General features: G+C 39.9%; 1 protein-coding gene across 1 annotated transcript in view; it reads right to left on the minus strand.

Moving 5' to 3' along the window:
- Positions 1-833: 833 nt before the first annotated feature.
- The window catches only part of LOC132825393 (uncharacterized protein C16orf52 homolog B), a 110,649-nt gene continuing 90,120 nt past the window's right edge, over positions 834-21,362 (minus strand). Inside the window, exon 3 of the mRNA XM_060840608.1 lies at positions 834-5,321. Within this exon, the coding sequence (XP_060696591.1) occupies positions 5,137-5,321 (185 nt within the window). The 3' untranslated portion in view covers positions 834-5,136. The remainder of the gene's footprint in view (positions 5,322-21,362) is intronic.

Below are 21,362 nucleotides of genomic sequence, written 5' to 3' on the forward strand. Positions count from 1 at the left end.
GTCCTTCAAACAAAACCCTTCAGACAATATTTAGTAAAGTGATTTAAATCTCTACTCATAGATGTCAAATTGCATCATTACAAGGATTTGGGAAGAGGTCTTGATGGCAAGTTGGTTAGCTCAGTTGCCTAGAGAGAGATGCAGTTTCAATTCCTACACTAGCTGTACTAGTATATAGAAGCCTGCCTCCTCACTTTGCTCCTCAAGATACTTATAGCCAATTGTTTCTAATAGAAAGAGACGCTGATGATCCTTTGCGTTCCAAGATATGCGAGGTGATTAGGTGCCAATTAAAAAAACCATAAGCTCCCAGACCGAGTTGACAGTCCTAGTCTGTACTGGAAGAATGCTTCAGCAGATATAGATGCTGTCTTTCACATGAAACTATCAAGTGTGGACCAACCTGCCCTCTCAAGCAAATGCAAAATGAACACATGGCCACTACTTGAGCAACAAATGTGTCCATGTGGTGTCCTGAACATTTATCCCTCAATCAATATGATAGAGGAAATAATGATCATTTATTTCATAGACGATTGTGGGATTTCATTATGTAGGTTAGTTGCCTCATTTCCTTCAGCACTGGCTATGCTAAAGTGCTTCATCAGTTGGAAAGAGGTTTGGGAAATTATGAAGGGTGCTATAGAAATGTAAGTATTTAAATCTTAGCAGAGAGGAAGATCATCTCTAATTCAGCAAAGATATTTTTGGAGAGTGGAAGAATTCCTGGGATTTTACTTATCAGGTAGTGATCTATCTGGTGCATTTTTAAGTGAATAGAAGTGTTTATCAAATTTAATTCCCATAGAATTTGACAACAAAACACCAGTTCCTTTAGTAGACAATTGTTTTATTTGATAAACTTGCTCAATAACAAAAATACAAGTGAGGGAAAATTATGTTCTCTTTGTACAGATGTATTAACAATGCCTCCTCTGAAATTATTGGTTTTAAAAACTGCAGTAACCAATTATAAAACACATTGATAATAGGATATTGTACAGGCTGTTTGCAGATATCCCAAAGAGTCCCTTTTGTGACTTTATACAATAAGAAAATGACTAGATCTCATTATGGATTTCTTGGATTAACCACTGAATCATTTGTACGCAGTGAGGCATTTGCATTATCCTTCATTGTTGTGTCCTTTAGACAGGGTTCGATGTGGACTGGAAGCAAGGGGACAAATGAATGAAAACAAATCATATAGAAACCAAGATACAACTAAACCATTAAATGAAACATCAGGGAACAAAGTAATGTAATTTCAATGTTTCCCACCAGATAAAACTGGCTCTAGTTATATCAACACGTTTTTGGAAATGATCTTCCCTCCCCCCACCCACCCCACATCTTTTTAATGAGCTGCCCCGGAAAACACATTAGCTCAGAAATGACTAACAGACACAAGTGATCAACTAAGTGCAACATACAGGATGGTGTGATCTACAAGAGTTAGAGTATATAAATTTTTAAACAAAATGCAGTCCAAGTTTTTTTTTCAAAATAATGTGCTGCACGATGATATTAATAATTTTCCTTTGCTCAGAAAGCAATAAATACTGAGTTTTTTTGCACAGGGGAAAATCATGCCATTAAAGTGGGAATTTTAAAAAAGTGGGAATATATGATGCTGTTGAACTGCTCAGCCAGTTAGCTGCAGGATCTAAAATTAAAGTCGCCATCAATCTACCTGACTACAGGGCTTTTCTCTCATTAGACAGAGATTAACCAGAGGGTCACCATGCCTCAGGCAAGGGGAGAGATTGAGAATTAGAGTCCTTCAAAGCAGCCATCCAGCCAACTTAACTAGCTGATCCCCTAACTGCAAGGGACACAATCACTTTAAAGCCCTTCAAGAGTCACCAACCAGATATTAGAAAAAGGTAGAGATGGTACTGTCAACTTGCTGATTGCATTGGATTGAATTACTTTTTTTTAATAAAATGTTCAAAATATTTTTCAAAATGGTTTGCACAGTTTGGGAGAACGAAAATGAATGTTCCCACTCACAAAGCTTCATTGTTGCAAAGGAATCTTTGAAACAAAAAGACGTGTGATTTTGTAAACTGATGGTCAACTATTTTAAAGCTTGTAATTGGGCCTTACAGATAGCTCAAAACGTTGTATTACTAAAGTATACCCGATTAGATATTGTGCGACATGGTGTAAAACTTAGAAAGCAGTAAAGCTTGCAGACCAGATGTTTTCAAATATTTGATACTTTTGGATCAAAGTACCCAATATGTTCAATAATCTTGTCAAATGATTTATTCAGAAGTGTATTTCTATAATCTAGATAGAATTTGATACAAACACTCGGTCAAAGTACATCTGAAGCTCCAAGAGCTGTTCCTGGGGATTTTGTTTGTTATTCACTACGTTGTCACTCCTGTGCTACTGCAATTAAAAACTGCAGTGTGAAACAAGGCCAGGGAACGTACACAGCTTCAACAGTAACATGTTAATACGCTGGCTTTTCACTTGCATTGACACATATGGCTCATCTTGTGCCATCAGTGATATCAACGAGGCAAAGTGGAAGACATTGAGAGGACAAGAGTGTATACAGGCAGACAGCGGAGAGGTAGAGTACGAAACAGGGAGAGGAAGCAAAGAGGTGAGAGAGAGCAAAACAGAACACACATTAACCTACGACAGCAAGAGAGAATGGCAAAGAGGAACAAATGGGCAGACTGCAGAATGAGAGGCAGAAGAAAACCAAAGAAATCTTTTTTTCAACTACCAAGACTGGTGGTCCCATGGGAGCTTGTGTTAATTGTACATGTTGAAATGTATAACGTGTTCATGAAAAATCAAACTGTTGTCAAGTTGGCTACAGACAATAAAATTAGGTCAACAATCTTTCATTACAGTCAAATGAACATATCAGCTCAGTCATAATTTCTCAAAGTATGTTTTGTTATTTAGTATATTGTTCAGGTTGCTTGCTTTGGAATACAGGGGATATTAATTATATTTCTGACTATTTAATGCTTTCTCGTAATTCCTGTTTGAAGCAGATCAATCACACAATTCCATTCAGTTTCCTACAGCACTGTTGGACTTCCCTTTTGTTCCAACAAGTTGAAGTATGGGCAGCAATGTGTATGCTGCCCTTTGACCTTTCACTGCAAATGCTGAGGCACCAGGTCAAATATATAAAATTGTTCCTTGATGGTTATATTTCTTGTACATCATTTCCTTTGATATGCAGAGCACAAAGATCACTGGAAGCAGTCGTCCTTTTTTGCCAGAAGTAATATCCCTGGCATCTCCACATGACTCAATTAAAGATAATTCTACCCAAGTTCTTTCAGTGAACAGACATCTCAAGCTATTGCATTAGCCAGCACATGATCACCAGCACTGTGACACCACAAGGGCTGTTCTAGAAGAGATATGCCCAGAACAGATCAGTCTAGTTCCAACAATCTCTTTGAAGGGAAATGCACATAGCACATTTGGACAGCGCCTGCATCCAAATACCAGTTTTAAGAGTGAATGGGAAACAGCAATATTCCTGCAGCAGTCTCAGAGTTGTAATTACTGTGTCTCAGTGCAGGTGAGCATCTTAAGATAGGGGAGTAGTGTTCCTTACAGACATCTAAGCAAAGCTTTATAGCTGATATGTTAAAATACTGGGTCAGTTGAGTTCACTCAAAGCTTGTGTAGAACTGCAGCAGTCCTTCAACAGCTGGTCTCACACAACTTATCTGTTCCTGTCGATCAAACAGCTCAATTTGTTATCATCATCATAGTGAACAACTTCACATTGATCCCGAAGTGTCAATGCACAGTCCGAAAGGGAAGTTCAATTTAATGCCTCTACATGGAGCTATGGAAACTTATAGTCACCTGATCAGAGATAGTATCATCTTTTAATATTATACAACCAAGGATAAGTAAACACAGTGAAGGGGACTGATACTGCTGAATGGGCTAAGTTAATGTACATCTGCAGGTAGGCACACAAACAATGGATGAAGTTCTGATAGCATAAATTGGAGGACAACTCTGGACAATCACAGCCAGTACATTAGTCAAAACATTATTTTAAAAAAACAGGTTTAAGCAGTGGAGTGATTAAAAGGATATGTCACAATCTTTCTCCTCATATACAAATAATTTAATAAAGATAATTTCTTAGTTCAGCTTAGTCAACTTAAAAAATTGCACCCAGTAAGGTTTAGACATGTGGTAATATTGTGTGAAAATATGAAGTTGGGGTCAGTTACTACATAACAAAAAAAGCACAAAGAATGAGGTAACTGAGGACTTTCAACTATTCTGACCTCAAAATGACAGCAACTCAGCCTCTGACCTTCTCAACATAGTGTTTTCCAGTCATTTAAATACGCCTGAGTTGCATATACATTAAACTGCATCAGCAACAGAAATAGAAGGGGGAATTTCTTCTAAATGTTACTGAACAAAAAACATAATATTTGGCTTTAATATCCAGCAGGATTAGATTTCCATAATTGTTTCATACAGAATAGAAAGCAACTTTTGATCTAAAGGCTTCATAACTTGATCCTGGTCAGACTGGCACTCCATTGTGCTCCAAGTCCTGAATCACATCCAATTTGGTATTACTTTTGTTTAGTAGTGTAACGTTCCTCATCAACTCTCAATTTTTCAATGGTTCACCATCTTGGAAATGTTGCAACAGTCTAATCTTCAGTGAGGCCTGCCCCACCTGCATTGTCCATTTTACTTCCAGCCTAATACTGAATCTCTTTCTAAAGAATGAATAAAAGCTGTGAGAGAGTGAGCTTGGGCTCAATTGCCTGTTGCTAATATGAAATGATGACAGGTATAGTGTTAACGGTGGGGACATGGAAGGATGGGTTTTTGATGCCGCTTCAGTGAAGTAGTCTTCTCAGGTTGTTCATTTTCCAGAACAGCCCCATTCTCATCCACATTAAGCAGCAATTTGTTCACAATATTCTGAATCAGCATGAGGGTAGATGAAGGAAAAATTCTTCTTTGTCTCCAAAGTGCATAGTGATATGAACTAATCCATCCTCGGTCTTGGGAGTTGCTCTCAGCAGTCCCCAGCTGATGAATGCAACTCAACTTTGATGATTGTTTTTTTCCTGTTTGTGTTTGGGCAGGCTTTTTCCCATTTCCTCAACCAGGTAAGCAAACCTTCCCTGCAAACAGAAGTCCCACAATGGTAAAGAAGATGGACAAGACAAATAGCACGTATGAAGATCCAACCTGGGTATTATTGGGTAACTTGTATGGTTGCCCTCCAACTTCATTGATGTAAAATCCAATTGGAAATATCAGGGCTGCCATACAGAACAAGATCACTATTGAGAGACAAAAAAAGGGGACAAGTATACATTAGTATATTAGTAATGTACATTGAGGCAATATAATTCGTTATATCTCCACAAATATTCCATCTTTATGAAATTTTATTTGCTTGTAATTTTGGCATGAAACAATCGTGCAAAGATATTTCTTGACTAAAAAAATGCACCAAGGTAAAACTCGACAATACATGTATATAGAGCAGTGATCAGAGGAACAAGTGTGTGCAATGCACTAGGATGCCCCTTTCAACTCTTTCTGAATCCAAGCTTCTTGTCAAAACTCTTTTGTAACATATAATTGTGTTTTGTTGTGTGAAAAATAACCCCTATAAAAACATTAATTTTTTCTTTATTCATTCACAGGATGAGGACATTGTTAGCTAGGCAGCATTTATTGCCCAGACAGCAGTTCAGAATCAGCCACGTTTCTGTGAGTCTGGAGTCACATGTCGGCCAGACCAGGTAAGGATGGCAGATTTCGTTCCCTAAAAGGACATCAGTGAACCAAATGGGTTTGTCCAACAATTGGAAAAAGATTTATAGTAGTCATTAGATTCCAGATTTCTATAGAATTCAAATTCCACTATCTGCCATGGTTGGATTTCAACCTGGGTCTCTGGATAACAGTCGAGCGATAATACCATGTGGCCATTGACTCTACATATGGCTAACTCTTAACTGCCCTTTGAAGTGACTTAGCAAGCCAATCAATTTTACTATACTGCTGCAGAAAGATTAAAAAAAAGACACCACTCAGCTTTGACTTAGGCACCAGAAAGACCACATCCAGTCTCATCAACCCTGTAAGGTCCTCTTCATTAAACTCAGGGGCTTGTGCCAAAATTGGCAGAGGTTTCGCACAGACTAATCAGTCAATCATCTGACTGAGTCATACTTCCTGCATTATGGTTTATAGACAATGTCCCAGGAGACACCAGCACCATCCCTACTCTACAGAACCACCAGAGGAGGTGGCACAAATAGTGGGAGTTGGTGTGCATCTCATGGCACCAAGACAATCACGAGCAAGGAAACCTTGTGGTTTTACTTACACCAAAATCCTGTCTTCACATCGAAGGAACTTTCCTCTTTGTTTGTGGCACTACCATAGTTCTAAATGCAATAGATTTTGAGCAGATCTAGCCACTCAGAACTGTGCATCTACAAGGCAGTGTGGTTCTTCAACAACTGTTTTCTATCATAATATGTAAACCTCATGATCTGATTTATCCCTCACTCTGTCATTACCAACAAGCCAGGAGATCAACAGTGCTTCAGTGAAGAATGCAGGAGAGCATGGCAGTTGCAGCACCAAGCACACCAAAAAATGAGGGATTAACCTGGTAAAGCTACAAATAGGATCACTTGTTGATCAAACAGAGGAACAAAATGTGAGCGGCAGTATTGACCAACATCAAAAACAATGGACTACAACATCAAAGTTTTGTAGTCCTGTCAAAATAAGTCATGAGTGTTGGTGAACAATTACAAAACTAACTAGTTGAAGAGGCTGCACAAATGTTCATATATCTTCAGTGATACGGGTGACCAGTACATCTGCGCAAAAAAACAAAGTTGAAAAATTTGCAGTCACATTCAGAGAGAGATGTTGAGGGAATGATTCATCTCAGTCTCATCCTGACAGTCCCGCTTCAGAGATGTTAGCCTTCAGGCATTTCAATTCATTCCTCTTGATATTAAGAGAAAGCTGAAGACACTAAGGACAGCAGAGGTTAAAGGGTCCTACAACATTCTGATAATATGTTGAAATTATGTACTCCAGATCTAGCCATGGCCTGGTCAAACTATTCCAGTACAGGTACCTATCTACCTGACAAAATGGACAACTGCTCAGTTTTGTCCTGTCCACAAAGCAGGGCTGATCCAATCCACCCAATTAGCGCCTGATCTGTCTTCTCCTGATCACCGAAATGCTTGAAGGTGTAATAGACAATGCAACTAAGCAGCTCTTATACAGCAATAACTTATGCAATGAAACTCAGTTTGGACTCTGCCATGAGCACTCAGTTCCACATCTTAGTAAAGCCTTGATCCAAGCATGAACAAAAGAGCTGAGCTGGAGGTGAGGTAACGGTGACTACACTTTACACTAAGGCAGCATTTGATTACAAGGAAAAAAGAAGCCTGAGCAAATTTGAAGTCAATGGGAGTCAGGCAAAAAATTCTCAGCTGGTTGAAATTGTGACGAGCATCAAGAAAGACGGTTGTAGTTGTCGAAGGCCAATGTTTCAGTCCCAGGCCATTGCTGCAGAAATGTTTCAGTGTAGTCACCTAGTGCAACTACCTTCAGCTGCTTCATCAATGACTTTTCCTTGACCATTAGGTTAGAAGTGAAGATGTTTGCTAATGATTACTGTGCTCAGTAGCATTTGAAACTCCTCAGATAGTGATCCAGCCTGTGTCCACATGCAGCAAGATGTGGACAGCAGTCAGGCTTGGGTTGATGTGTGGCATAAATATTACTTGCCACAAGTGTCCAGCAATAATCATCTCCAATAAGAGAGAATTTAACCATTGTTTATTGACATTCAATGACATTACTATAGTTGAATCCACTACTATCTACATGTTACCTTTGAATTACTATTCACGAGAAACAGAATAAGACTAGCCATATAAATTCTGTGCATATAAGAGTGGTGCAGGCTAGGAGTTCTGTGGCAAACAACTCAACTCCTGACAGTCCAAAACGTGTCCATCTACAAGGCATACGGGCAGTACAGTGGTCAGCAGGAACCTGGGCTCAATTCCGCCCTTGGATGACTGTCTGTGTGGAGTTAGCACAAATTCTCCCAGTGTCGGCATGGTTTCCTCTGGTTCCCTCCCACATTCCAAAGATGCGCAGCTTAGGTGGATTGACCATGCTAAATTGCGCATAGAGTCCAGTGATGCGCAGGCTAGCTGAACTAGCAATGGGAAAATGCAGCGTTACAACAGGGATAGGATAGGATACTCTTCAGAGGGTCAGAATGCACGTGACGGGCCAAATGGCTCACTGCCACACTGCAGGGATTCTATGATTCTAAGTCAGGAGTGTGACAGTATATTCTCTTCTGCCTGGACCATTTTACCTCCTTTGACACACAAGAAGCAAGTCACCATCCAGTACAAGCAGCCTGTTTGGTTGGTATATATGCACCACTTTAAACATCCACTCCCTTCACCACCAGCACACAGTGGCAGCAGTGTGTGCATTTACATCTTGCACAGTAGCAACTTGCCAAACCTTCAACACTACATTCTAAACATGCAACCCCTAAGCCCCAGAAAGCCAAAGGCAGCAGATGCACAGAAAAATCATTGTAACATAATCAAGTGGACTGCAGCATGCTGCCTCACAGTACCAGGGTCCCAGGTTTGATTCCAGCTTCGGGTGACTGTCTGCGTGAAGTTTGCACATTCTCCCCGTGTCTGCGTGGGTTTCCTCCGGGTGCTCCGGTTTCCTCCCACAGTCCAAAGATGTGCAGGTCAGGTGAACTGGCCATGCTAAATTGCCCATAGTGTTAGGTGCATTAGTCAAAGGGAATGGGTCTGGGTGGGTATTCTTCGGAGGGTCGGTGTGCACTTGTTGGGCCGAAGGGCCCATTTCCACCTAATGCCAATTTCTCAAAGACAACAAAATTCTAGCCTTGCTAGGAATGGCAATATCCTATGAAATAATGAGAAAAGGCTAATCATACCCAATGTTGTCTTTTCACAAAGTGGATCAACTAAGTCTATGAACAAGTAAAATAAAGTCACACTATAGGTCAGTTATAATGTCTGAAAATGTGCCCCAAAGTTTACCTAATCAACATGGTTAGGATCTATGCCAACAAGATCGGAATGGAAAATATAAGGGGACAGGAAACAATTAACTTTTATTCATTACTACAGGAACACCATTTTTGTTTGACATGACAACAAGTTTAGTTGAACTGCTCCTTTTCGGCTGTCAAGGCAACAATTCTTGCACAGCTGTTTGTGGGAATAATCCTATCCAGAAACTCACAACAACACTGGAATTCAGAATATTGTATGGAAAGCAAATTTGCTCAATCCAATTCAAATAGAATGCATCTTAAGTCAGCTCTGATTATGCATTTAAAGGATACAGTCAGAACACACATGTCCCACATATGTTGCTAGCTCCATAGGAGCCACTTGAGTTAAAATGCGTTTCATCTAATGAGCTTGGATTCCCATTTTACTATTAATACTAATTGCTCCAGTGATTATAAAAATGTCTGATGACACTATGAATGATCTCCCATGAACAAAGTGAAAAAAACTGGAGTTGGCCAGATCAGCTAAAACAGCTGCATATATTCTAGAGATGATAGAAGAGCTTCATGGGCTTGTCCAGGTTCATCTCCAGAGACCCCACCCCCGGCCAAATTCAGCCACTTCAGGTGTTTGTGCAGCCAGCACTGGTATCAAGGCTAAGAGACAGAGTCTCCACAATCATTGGATCAAAGCACTTCATCCTTGTTCACTAGGCTGCATTCACTTATTGCTGTTATCCTGCCTGGAGGACAATTCAGGTTAGAGACAAAAAGCTGGAATCCAAGGCAGACAAGCAGAAAGCTGGATGAACACATCAAGCCTAGCAGCATCAGGAGGTGGAGAAGTTGACGTTTCAGGTGTAACTCTTCTTTAATCCTGAAGAAGGGTTATACACAAAACTTCGACTTCTCCACCCTCGATGCTGCCTGGCTTGCTGTGTTCCTCCAGCCTCCTGCTTGTCTACCTTGGAGGACAATTCGAGCAGAACAATGTTGAAGGTAGTGCACCTAGTTTTAGAACAACAAGGTATGATCCAGAGACTACAATGTTAATTGTAATGTAAAATATTTTGTAATTTTACAACAAGGCAAAATTCAACTGAAGTGTTAGTTAATCATTGATAGCTTCCTCTGGTACACAAAACTATCAAACCCAACTCATCAATCTCGATGCATAGCATGTTCACTAAGAAGGTTTTCAGAAGCTGTGGGAGGATGGTGACGATCTGGAAGTGGAATGTGAAAATACATCACCAGAAGGCCCAGTTTACCTCACATTATTCTGGGAGAGAAAGAAATCTCAAAAGTTTGAGCAACAACTGACATAAAATCTGATTGAAGATTTGTAGCTCGGGTATCCGTTGTTGTGGTTCTGCTCGCCGAGCTGGAAGTTTTTGCTGCAAACGTTTCGTTCCCTGGCTAGGGAACATCATCAGTGCTGTTGGAGCCTCGTGTGAAGCGCTGCTTTGACGTTTCTTCCGGTATTTATATTGGTTTGTTCTTGCCGCTTCCGGGTGTCAGTTTCACCTGCAGTGATTTGTATGTGGGGTCCAGATCGATGTGTCTGTTGATGAATGTTCTTGCCGTTTCCGGGTGTCAGTTTCAGCTGTAGTGGTTTGTATATGGTGTCCAGGTCAATGTGTCTGTTGATGGAGTTTGGGGATGAATGCCATGCTTCTAGGAATTCTCTGGCTGTTCTCTGTCTGGCTTGTCCTATGATAGTGGTGTTTTCCCAGTCAAATTCATGTTGCTGGTTATCTGAGTGTATGGCTACTAGAGATAGCTGGTCGTGTCGTTTTGTGGCTAGCTGATGTTCATGGATGCGGATTGTTAGCTGTCTTCCTGTTTGTCCTATATAGGACAAACAGGAAGACAGCTAACAATCCGCATCCATGAACATCAGCTAGCCACAAAACGACACGACCAGCTATCTCTAGTAGCCATACACTCAGATAACCAGCAACATGAATTTGACTGGGAAAACACCACTATCATAGGACAAGCCAGACAGAGAACAGCCAGAGAATTCCTAGAAGCATGGCATTCATCCCCAAACTCCATCAACAGACACATTGACCTGGACACCATATACAAACCACTACAGCTGAAACTGACACCCGGAAACGGCAAGAACATCCATCAACAGACACATCGACCTGGACCCCACATACAAATCACTGCAGCTGAAACTGACACCCGGAAGCGGCAAGAACAAACCAATATAAAAACATAAGAAACGTCAAAGCAGCGCTTCACACGAGGCTCCAACAGCACTGATGATGTTCCCTAGCCAGGGAACGAAACGTTTGCAGCAAAAACTTCCAGCTCGGCGAGCAGAACCACAACAACAACTGACATAAACTGTTTCAGGCTGTAACTATGCCCCAGGAACATGAGTGGTATTTGCCATTGACAAAATGCTGTCATCAAGCCAAAAAGGCATCTACCATGTAATGGGTAATGTAGGTTTATGAATTTCAATGCAGGAGTCTTGCTTCTATGGCATTAGATATCTAAGTAACACACCCTCCAAAGACTGGCAGAGCATATCAAATAGCACATACCTTTACTGTTTGCAACAGGCAAGGTACTGAATATATCCAGCCAGCCTGCACTTACAAAACTGTAAACACACTACCCAATATTGATGTGGCTCAGTGTTTGGACAGATTTTGCTAAATAATCCCAAGTGTACTAGAAATTAGGCCGTCAACCAATACAAAATGATCAGTTGAATTTGCAGTTGGGCACACTTGCATGTACTGAAATCTACATATTAATATACAGGGATGCTGTTTTTAAATGGACAGAAAAACTGTAAGTTAGAAAATAAGAGCATAGTAGACCACTTGGCCTTTTGAACCTGTTCTGCCACTCAGTATGATCATGGCTGATCATCCAACCTGGTACCCAGTTCCCGCTTTCTCTCCAATCTCTTTGTTTCTTTAAGCCATAAGAATTATATCTATGTCTTCCTTGAGAACATTCAAACATTTGAACTTAACTGCTTTCTGTGGCAGAGAATTTCACAGACTCTCCACCCTTTGGATGAAGAAGTTTCTTCTCAAATCAGTTCTAAATGGCTTACATCCCATCCTTGGACTGTGATGCCTGATTCTTGACTTTCCAGTCAGTGCGAACATCCTTCCTACCTTTATCCTGTTTGGTTTTGTTAGAATTTTATGGGTTTCTATGAGCTCCCCCCATATTCTTCTAAACTCAGTGAATATAGTCCTGATTGATCCAGTCTCTACTCCCTACATCACTCCTGCTATTCAAGGAATCAGTCTAGTAAACCTTTGTTGCACTCCCTTCATAGCCAAAACATCTTTCCTCAGCTATGGAGAGCAAAACTGCACATAATACTCAGGTGTGGTCTCACCAAGACCTTGTACAATTGCAGCAAGACATCTCTGTTCTGGTACTTGAATCCTCGATACAAAGGCCAAAATACCATTTGCTTTCTTCACTGTCAACAGCATCTGCATGCTTACTTTGAGGGAATGATATACAAGGACACCCAGATCTCATTACACCTCAGTCTTGCCAATCTAGTGTCATACAGATAAAAATCTGCCTTCCTGTTTTTGCTGCCATAATAGATAACCTCACATTTATTCATATTAGACTTCATTTGCCATGCATTACCCATTCACTCTCTTGCCCAAATCACACTGAACATCTCTACATCCTCATAGTTCAGCCACCCATCCAGTTTTGTGTCATTTACAAACTTAGAGATATTACATTTAGTTCCCTTATCTTAATCATTAATATACATTAAGAGTTGCTGAGGTCCAAGCATTTATCTCTGCTTGTAACTGGTTGTTATTTGGAAAAATGACCCATTTATACCTACTTGTTGCTTCTCATCTGACAACCAGTTGTCTATCCATGTCCACCTCAAATGCCATGCACTTCAATTTTTCATGCGAATTTGTTATGTGGAACCTAACTGCAAATCTTCTGAAAGTTGGAGTAAACCATATCCACTGGCTCAACCGTATCATCTATTCAGTTACTTTCCTGAAAGATTCCTATAGATTTATCAAGCATCATTTCAGTTTCAAAATCCATGGTGACTCTTTAATCCTGTCAAACAAAGAACATGAGTACACACTGCACCTGTTTCATCTTAACAGCCATTCTCTGGTTCATTCCTCAGAGCAATGCTTTGACCAATAAGAGTTAACCTCTTCGGCTTAAAATGAAATGGAGATTGGCAGTTAACAGTCAGTCACCATTTACCTGGTTCATTCTCCATGATAGTGCCTCTACCAGAAACCGCTTTCCAATCAATAAACATTCTTTACTCTTACAGTATAAAATGCTGCTGCTCTTTACAATTTATTGCAGTGTTATGATAAGACGACAAAAAGCTTTGACAGTATGCATATTTTTTAGGTGGCCTAGCTGACTGGAGGCAGTGTCTGAATGACAGCTTGGAGTTGCTAAGTTCATGAAACAACAATATCCCTGCAACTTCCAGCCCTTTAAACCTTTGAGATCTCTGCGGCCCTAATAACCTGGTCCCTTGTACAGCCCTAATTTTAACTAATGCGCCTTTGACAGAGATGCCTTAAGATACAGAGTCCCAAAGAATTCCCTCCTGAAACGTCACTGCCTCTCTACCCATCTTTTTCATAGAAGAAACTCTTTGCCCTCATTACTTTTCTGTGTAACCCGCTGAGGAAAGTTGTTTTATAATCGTGGGATAATTTATTATATTAAAAACACTATATAAAAGCATGTCATCATTTGGCCTGATGAAATCTGAGACAGAAGGACATGGATATACAAATAGGAGATATAGTTAGTAAGTTTTTGCAGGTCACACCAAAGTTGGAGGTGTTGCGGACAACGAAGGAGATTACCTCAGCGTACAATGGGATTTTGATCAGATGGAGATAATGGCCAAAGAGTGGCAGGTAGATAGGTGTGAGGTGCTGCATTTGGAAAGGCAAATCAGGGCAGGACTTACCTGGGGCGGGGAAGTCGGGAACTAGAGTGCGTATGTTTAAGGTGATAGGGGAAAAATTTAAAAGCGACCTAAGGGCCAATTTTTCACAGAGGGTAGTGCATGTATGGAATGAGCGGTCAGATGAAGTAGTGGAGGCTGGTACAATTACAGCATTTAAAAGGCAACTGGATGGGTACATGCATCGGAAGAATTGAGAGATATATGGGCCATGTGCTGGCAAATGGAACTAGATTAGTTTAGGATATCTGGTCGGCATGGATGGGTTGGACCGAAGGGTCTGTTTCCATGCTGTACATCTCTATAACATATAAGTGTCAGTGAAAGACAAACAAATACTTTGTTTCATTTCTGTTCAGCTACAAGAAATTTCAGCTCATCATGGCAGAATGGTGTCAGATGGTGCAGCAAGGTTGATCACAGAATTATTATTGCAGTTGTTTGGTCCATTGTGTCTACATAGCTTTCTGAATGAGCACTATGACTCTATCCCATTCTCCTGCCTTTTTCCCATAAACCGAAAATTGCTCAGGTTTGATAATTATCAAATACTCTCTTGAATGCCTCAACTGAACTCTCATTATCGATCCTTTAATAAAAGGGAACAGTTTCTCCCTATCTACCCTGGCCAGTCCCTTTGTGGTTTTGAAAACTTCTATCAAATTCCCTACCAAATGGGAGGGGAAGATGTGTAACGTGATGGATTAGATTGGAAAAGATGATTGATGATCTGTTGAATCTTGTGGCTGGAAGGTGAAATCCAGGGAAATCCTAGCATGATTCCAGAAGGGAAAGGGAGTGAGAGAAGTAGTGTGTGAAGTTAGATGGACACAGTCAAGGAGCCTATTAAACAGGGTGGAGGGAATTTTAAGTTGAGGAAAAAGACATTTCAAAAGCTTTGTTATGGAAGGTGACATTGTTGGAACAAATGCAACAGATAGAGAGAAACTGGGAGAATGTAACTGAGTCATTACAAGAATCAGGTTAAGAAGCGTGGTCAGGGTAGCTGAGAATATCAAATGATTATCATAAATTCAGATAGATTTCTGAGGATAGGTAAAGTCGAGAAAGGAAAAGGAAGAATCAATGCTGGATCATGTGAAGGTGAGAAAAGGTGGAAAGTTGAACCAAAGTTCATGAAATTTTTCAGTTCATGATGAGAGCAGGAAATAGCATTGCCCTCCTTATTCTGAAAAAAAGAGTTGAGGAAGAGGTCCTGAGTGGAAATGAAACAAATAATATTCCACATATCCTACAAAAGGCAGGGTAGCTGGACTATAAAAAAGTTAACAAAGCATTTTTTAATTTAGAAGGGGTAGAGTCAAAGGATAATTTGTTCAATGTATGAACAAGTTCAGTTGGGAGAGGATGAGGACAGACTATTTCTTTCAGAGAAGAACTGGAAGACTCCTGAAGCCGTCGTGGTGGAACTTGGAGATCCTGAGATGTCAGTGATTAAAAGGAGGCAATGAAGTTCAGGAAACATTAGAAATAAATTGATCAAAGTGAGTAACTGGTGTTGGGGTGACAGTAATCTCTATGCAGGTCTTTCTATTCTGTGGTGAACTAGCAAAATTTCTGTCTAGACTTACGGACTCTTCCCATGCCTCCAAAGACTACACTGTGGTTTCCAGTGCACCTGGAGCTGGCATACAAACCTTCTTCAGAAACTCAAGTATTGCATCTCAGACCAGTATGGTCTTATGATTGTGGCATAAAGCTTCTTTTCATCTCCCATGGCTACCAGCCAAATCTCTTATGCCTCATCACCTGTTCTCTTGAATTCAACTTGAATTTTGACCTCAAACGCAAAATTAAATTGCATGCTAAATAAAACTGCTAGTTTCAGTGACAGACTTAATGCCAAAATTAATATTTTAATTCAGAAAGTTTCATCCAGAAAGTGCAAGTGTTAGACTATGGAAACAGAAATATTACAAGTATTCCTATTCCCTCCTAAGGCACTAATAATGCTATTCTTCCCTCAAATCCCAGAAAGTGGCTCTTTGTTTTCTGTTGTGGGATAATTAAGTCAACATGGGACACTGCCTCTTCCTGAAAGGTTTCGGCTTTTACATGACAATCCCATCCTCTGTCTTTTTAACTGGAAGTCCAGGTGCCCTATACTAACTTACCCCATCCACTTCATTCAGTGCATAGGCTACAGTAATATATTCTCAAACATAGAACATTTATCTCCCTTTTGTGAAGGTGACTCATGATCAGAGAATACTTATTCTAAAATAAACATTGGTTAATAAATTCACCACACCCCACTACAACTAAATGGTGGCAATGGATTTTATTCTTACAATAAATTATGTTTGAAACTAGGCCACATTACTGAATTCAGGAGAAAAAAAAACAAGGATAAGAATGAAAGAAATTACTAAAATGAATGCAGGAAACCAAAGAGACAAATTACAAATGGAGTTGAGAACATTTCAATCATGTGTTAAGGGAACAAAAGGTAGGAACAACAAGGATGGTGAGAAGAGATGAGATACTCTTGATTAGCAAAGATCCCATATGGCTTGCATTACAAATAGCCTCTTCTAACCAGATGCCTATTGTTTGGCTTCATGTGGCAATCCCTGTTTAGGTTGGATGGTTGTTTGACTCTAAGTTGTATAGCTCTGGGATAATTGGGGTCATTAGCTTTAAATGGTAGTCTACCTAAGAGTCAGTAACTCTGATTTTAAAATATCCAAGTATGGTTTAACCAACTTTGTATATGTCAGTTTACAGTCCAGAAGTTGGCAAATTGCCAACATCAACAGTGATGTCAAGGGTAGAAGGTAAGGTGATGGCATAGTGGTATTACTGTGAGACCAATCATATTGACATAGGTCTGGAGTCACATGTAGGCCAGGCCAGACCAGGTAAGGATGGCAGTTTCCTCCCCTAAGGGACATTTATGAACCAGATGGGATTTTCCAACAATCAACAATGGATTCATGATTATCCAGATTTCTTTTCATTGAAGTCAAATTCCATCATCTGCCATGGTGGGATTCGAATCCAGATCCCCAGAACATTCCTAGGTCTCTGGATTAACAGTCCAGCAATAACACCATGAGGCCTTCACATCTCTGAGAGTCACTGAAATGACTGGAATCAAAGACATCTCCTACCCTCTAGTTTGTACTGTTATTGACCAGACCAGACTCCCCATAGCCTTGACTCTAACCTTTTATTATATATTTTTAAAAGGCAAGTGTAAGCCAGTGTGTTCCAGATATGATTCGATTGATCCATCACTAAGCTTTAATCAAAACACACTTTATCCTTACAACACAGTTAAATAACAACAAAAGAAATGGTGTATATTCCATAGTGTATGGATATTATGTATTAGTATTCCATAATAATACATAATTTATGGAAATAACAAGATAATGTATTATTTTACCACTAATTATCAACTGTTTCAATGCAATTCAACAAGCAATTATGAATTTCATGTGTTGCCTCTCTCCAGTCCAGAAGAAACAAACAGTCTGTCCCCTTTGATTTTTTTTAAGAGGAAGCCTCACCGTCTAAGATTTCACTCCTGCAGTATAGAACTCACACTTTTAACACCAACAGTCAGCAGAAACCTCCTCAACTACCTGGAAGCAAAACCAGAAGTGTTCCTAGATCTGTGTGAGCTCTGACCCTGCCCACTCCTAATTCTTTTGTCAAAACAAAAGCTAGGGATAACTCCAAACTGTTTACCAACTGCCTGAAGATGACATTTTGGCGCCACTGTGACAACGTCCATCTGCAAGAGAAACATGACAGAACATCTCTCTTAAAGACATAGAACAGTCATAGTATCCCACCTCTTGTTCTTAAAGTGACAATGGCACTGACCATGTGGTTAACACTGTAACCAGCTCTCAGGTGCTTGCTGCTATCAGTCCATTCAAGTATTGATGTTCAAATATCGCATGGACGTGGCTCACCTGCCATCACCACTACAACCCCTGACCTAAACCTAAACACCTGTTCGAAGGGTGAGCGTTACTCTCTCTCTCATACACATATTTATGCCAGAGGCACACCCAACTTGCAGAACTATCGAAGTATAGTTTATAGGTTTATGCCTGTGATTTATTCTGTGTGTTACCAGTGAAGCACTACTATTGAACTTCTAAAAGGTATTACATAAGTTGCTTCACATGGGACTGAGGCCCACAGAATTAGGAGAGAGTACATTAAGCTGACACAAAACTAGCATCTAATGTTGAACAATGAAGACAATTATAACTAAATTTTAAAGTAATTTAAAGGCTTGACTACTGATGTCCATTCTTCATTTAACATACTAGTGAAATGAATTAACAGTTGAGCTTGTGTTCAATTATCCAGTACATAGGTATCATGAGGAGACATCAATCGGGTCATTCATGGTGAAACAGGGTCAATCTATATATTGTATATAAAATTCAAAGAAACTTCAAAGAATTATGAATTATTTTGCACTGCAATAATGGTTGAAGTAGACTGAACTCAGATTAAAAATAGCCAGCTCACAATGGGCTGTAATGGTTTGGGGAATGTATGGCTAATTTACCCAGAGCAAAAAAATGTTCTCAACTTGTTAAGGTGAGTGTCATTCTTCCCCTTTTATACTTTTTTTATTAGTACAAAGATCCAGCATCATTACAGTAGCTAAGAGGAGTCTCAATCAACTAACTGAACACAGGGAGATTAACACCAAACAATGACGACAGGTAGCATGAAGTCACTCAGCAGGCCCACATTATAGATCTCCCATAGGAAAAGCCCCTGCAATGCAGAAGTGTCTTTGAGTGATTTAAGCACACATATCACTCTCACTACTAGGAATCCGCAACCTGTAGGAACATTTTTCTACACAAGGGATTGCCTTCACTATTGCTGCCACAGAACTGTTTAAGAAAAAGCTTAAATTCTTCACTCTTAAAAAGGAAAATACTGTAAAGTAGCACTGTGCTTAAGTTACTAGCTGGTATAAGAGGTTACAGGACAAAAGTGAGAATCTGACTTTCAAACCATGAAACAAAGAGCAAAGCACAGACGATAACCTTTCTTTGCTACCCAGCATTATTAAAAAGGAAACCAGCACAGCTTTGAGCACTGCATCTGGATTGTATTTACCAGTGAAAACTACAGATGTGACAGAAGGACATATGAATTGCATCATTTGGGATGGTCCCTGGAATCGGTTTTTAAATACAGAATTGGCTTGAAATGATAATTACCAAGGTAAACAATATGTTATAGTCAGTCTTCCCATCATTGAAAATTAACTTGGAAATAATTTTTAATTATAAGCACCTGCCTGATTTTTAAAGAAAAATAGCAGTGAATGACAATAAAATGGGCACTCACATGGAGGATTCATTATTTCCAATAATGTAAAAACATTTTTGTATGAACAGCCCTTGTGGAATAACAGTTTTCGTGGTTCAGTGTGTGACAGCAGGGAGAGGAATTCCACTGACAATACACTTTCAAATGAAAAGAGTCTCAAATTAATTAACCCCATGGTGCTTTAGTTCTACAGTTTGTGATTCAAGACACAGAACTCGAAATATAAATGATGGCTTAAAACAATCAGTGTTGGAAACAGCAAATGTTTAGCACCTCTGTATCAGTCACAATAGCAGCAGTTCAGAAAAACTTCAATAATACAAAGGAATGTTATGGAGACACTATGATTTTAAGCTGAAAATCAGAGATACACATATACGTATAAAGTATAAGGACTGTAAATTAAAGCAGAGCTGATGGATAGATTTCAATCCTTTTTGGTGAGCTAATATACATTTGAGTTTTTCAGAACTACAGATAGAAATATACAAAATTTAAGTACCAACAGTGATTGAAGTACATTCGTCCTACCATCACTCTTTCACTCTTTTGTGACACTAAAGGGTGCAAGAATATCCTTACTTGAATAGTTGTAGGGCTTTGTAATTCAAACATGAAAAGCATCATTTCCTTTCTCTTAATTATCAGGATTGCAACTCTGCTCATTTGTTTGGTCTCCTCCCCCAGCCAAGAGGCATGGAGGCCACTGCGAACATGAAATCATTTTGCTATTAGTTAGGACATTGATATAAGATAACACAGGATTATTCAGCTCATCTGCCCTCTAGGTATGAAGTATGATGAGGATTATGTATTATATCTACTCCAGTCAATTGAGAGGGACCAGAAACCGTTTGTTTCTTTCTACACCTTCCCTCCCCTGCTCAAGGGTAATCTAACAGAAACATGCTGTGTCTAATAACACATCCACACTGTTCAAATCTGGCAAGCAGCATTCCACAGATGTAACCATGACTGGAGTGAGCACAAAAGCCATTGTTTTACGAAGTATTTGATCTGTCTCTTCAAGTTTTTTTGAAAACATAGAACATAGAAAAATACAGCGCAGTACAGGCCCTTCGGCCCTCGATGTTGCGTCGAACAAAGCCTACCTAACCTACACTAGCCCAATAACCTCCATATGCTTATCCAATGCCCGCTTAAATGACCATAAAGAGGGAGAGTCCACCACTGCTACTGGCAGGGCATTCCATGAACTCACAGCCCGCTGAGTAAAGAATCTACCCCTAACATCTGTCCTATACCTACCACCCCTTAATTTAAAGCTGTGTCCCCTAGTAACAGCTGACTCCATTAGCGGAAAAAGGCTCTCACTGTCAACCCTATCTAAACCCCTAATCATCTTGTACACCTCTATCAAATCTCCCCTAAACCTTCTTTTCTCCAATGAGAACAGCCCCAAGTGCCTCAGCCTTTCCTCATACGATCTTCCTACCATGCCAGGCAACATTCTGGTAAACCTCCTCTGCACTCGTTCCAATGCCTCCACGTCCTTCCTATAGTGTGGCGACCAAAACTGCACACAATACTCCAGATGAGGCCGCACCAGAGTCTTATACAACTGCAACATAAAAATTAAAATGTGTTTTTCTTGCTGAATCATATTTCCACAATCCATCAAATTGTACTTGCGTCCTCTCAATCTGCAATCATAACTCAGTTTAATAGATTCCTGACTGCACAATTTTGAGAACCTTTCCAAACAAGTGGTCACTTTTTGAAAAGGTTTACTTATCTGCTGGTCCTCTCCTTGCACTATTTCATGCAAAAACCCTTGTAATTTTTTTTTCCCCAAGCTGACCTATCTGGAGAACAACCGTTAATCTCAAGATGCAAAGATAATGTTTGTTTTTTTATAAGCCCCATGTAATCCTCACTCTCTCCAACAAATATAACCCCTCCTTTAACAGA

Source organism: Hemiscyllium ocellatum, chromosome 20, assembly GCF_020745735.1.
Source record: "Hemiscyllium ocellatum isolate sHemOce1 chromosome 20, sHemOce1.pat.X.cur, whole genome shotgun sequence".
Taxonomy (NCBI): domain Eukaryota; kingdom Metazoa; phylum Chordata; class Chondrichthyes; order Orectolobiformes; family Hemiscylliidae; genus Hemiscyllium; species Hemiscyllium ocellatum.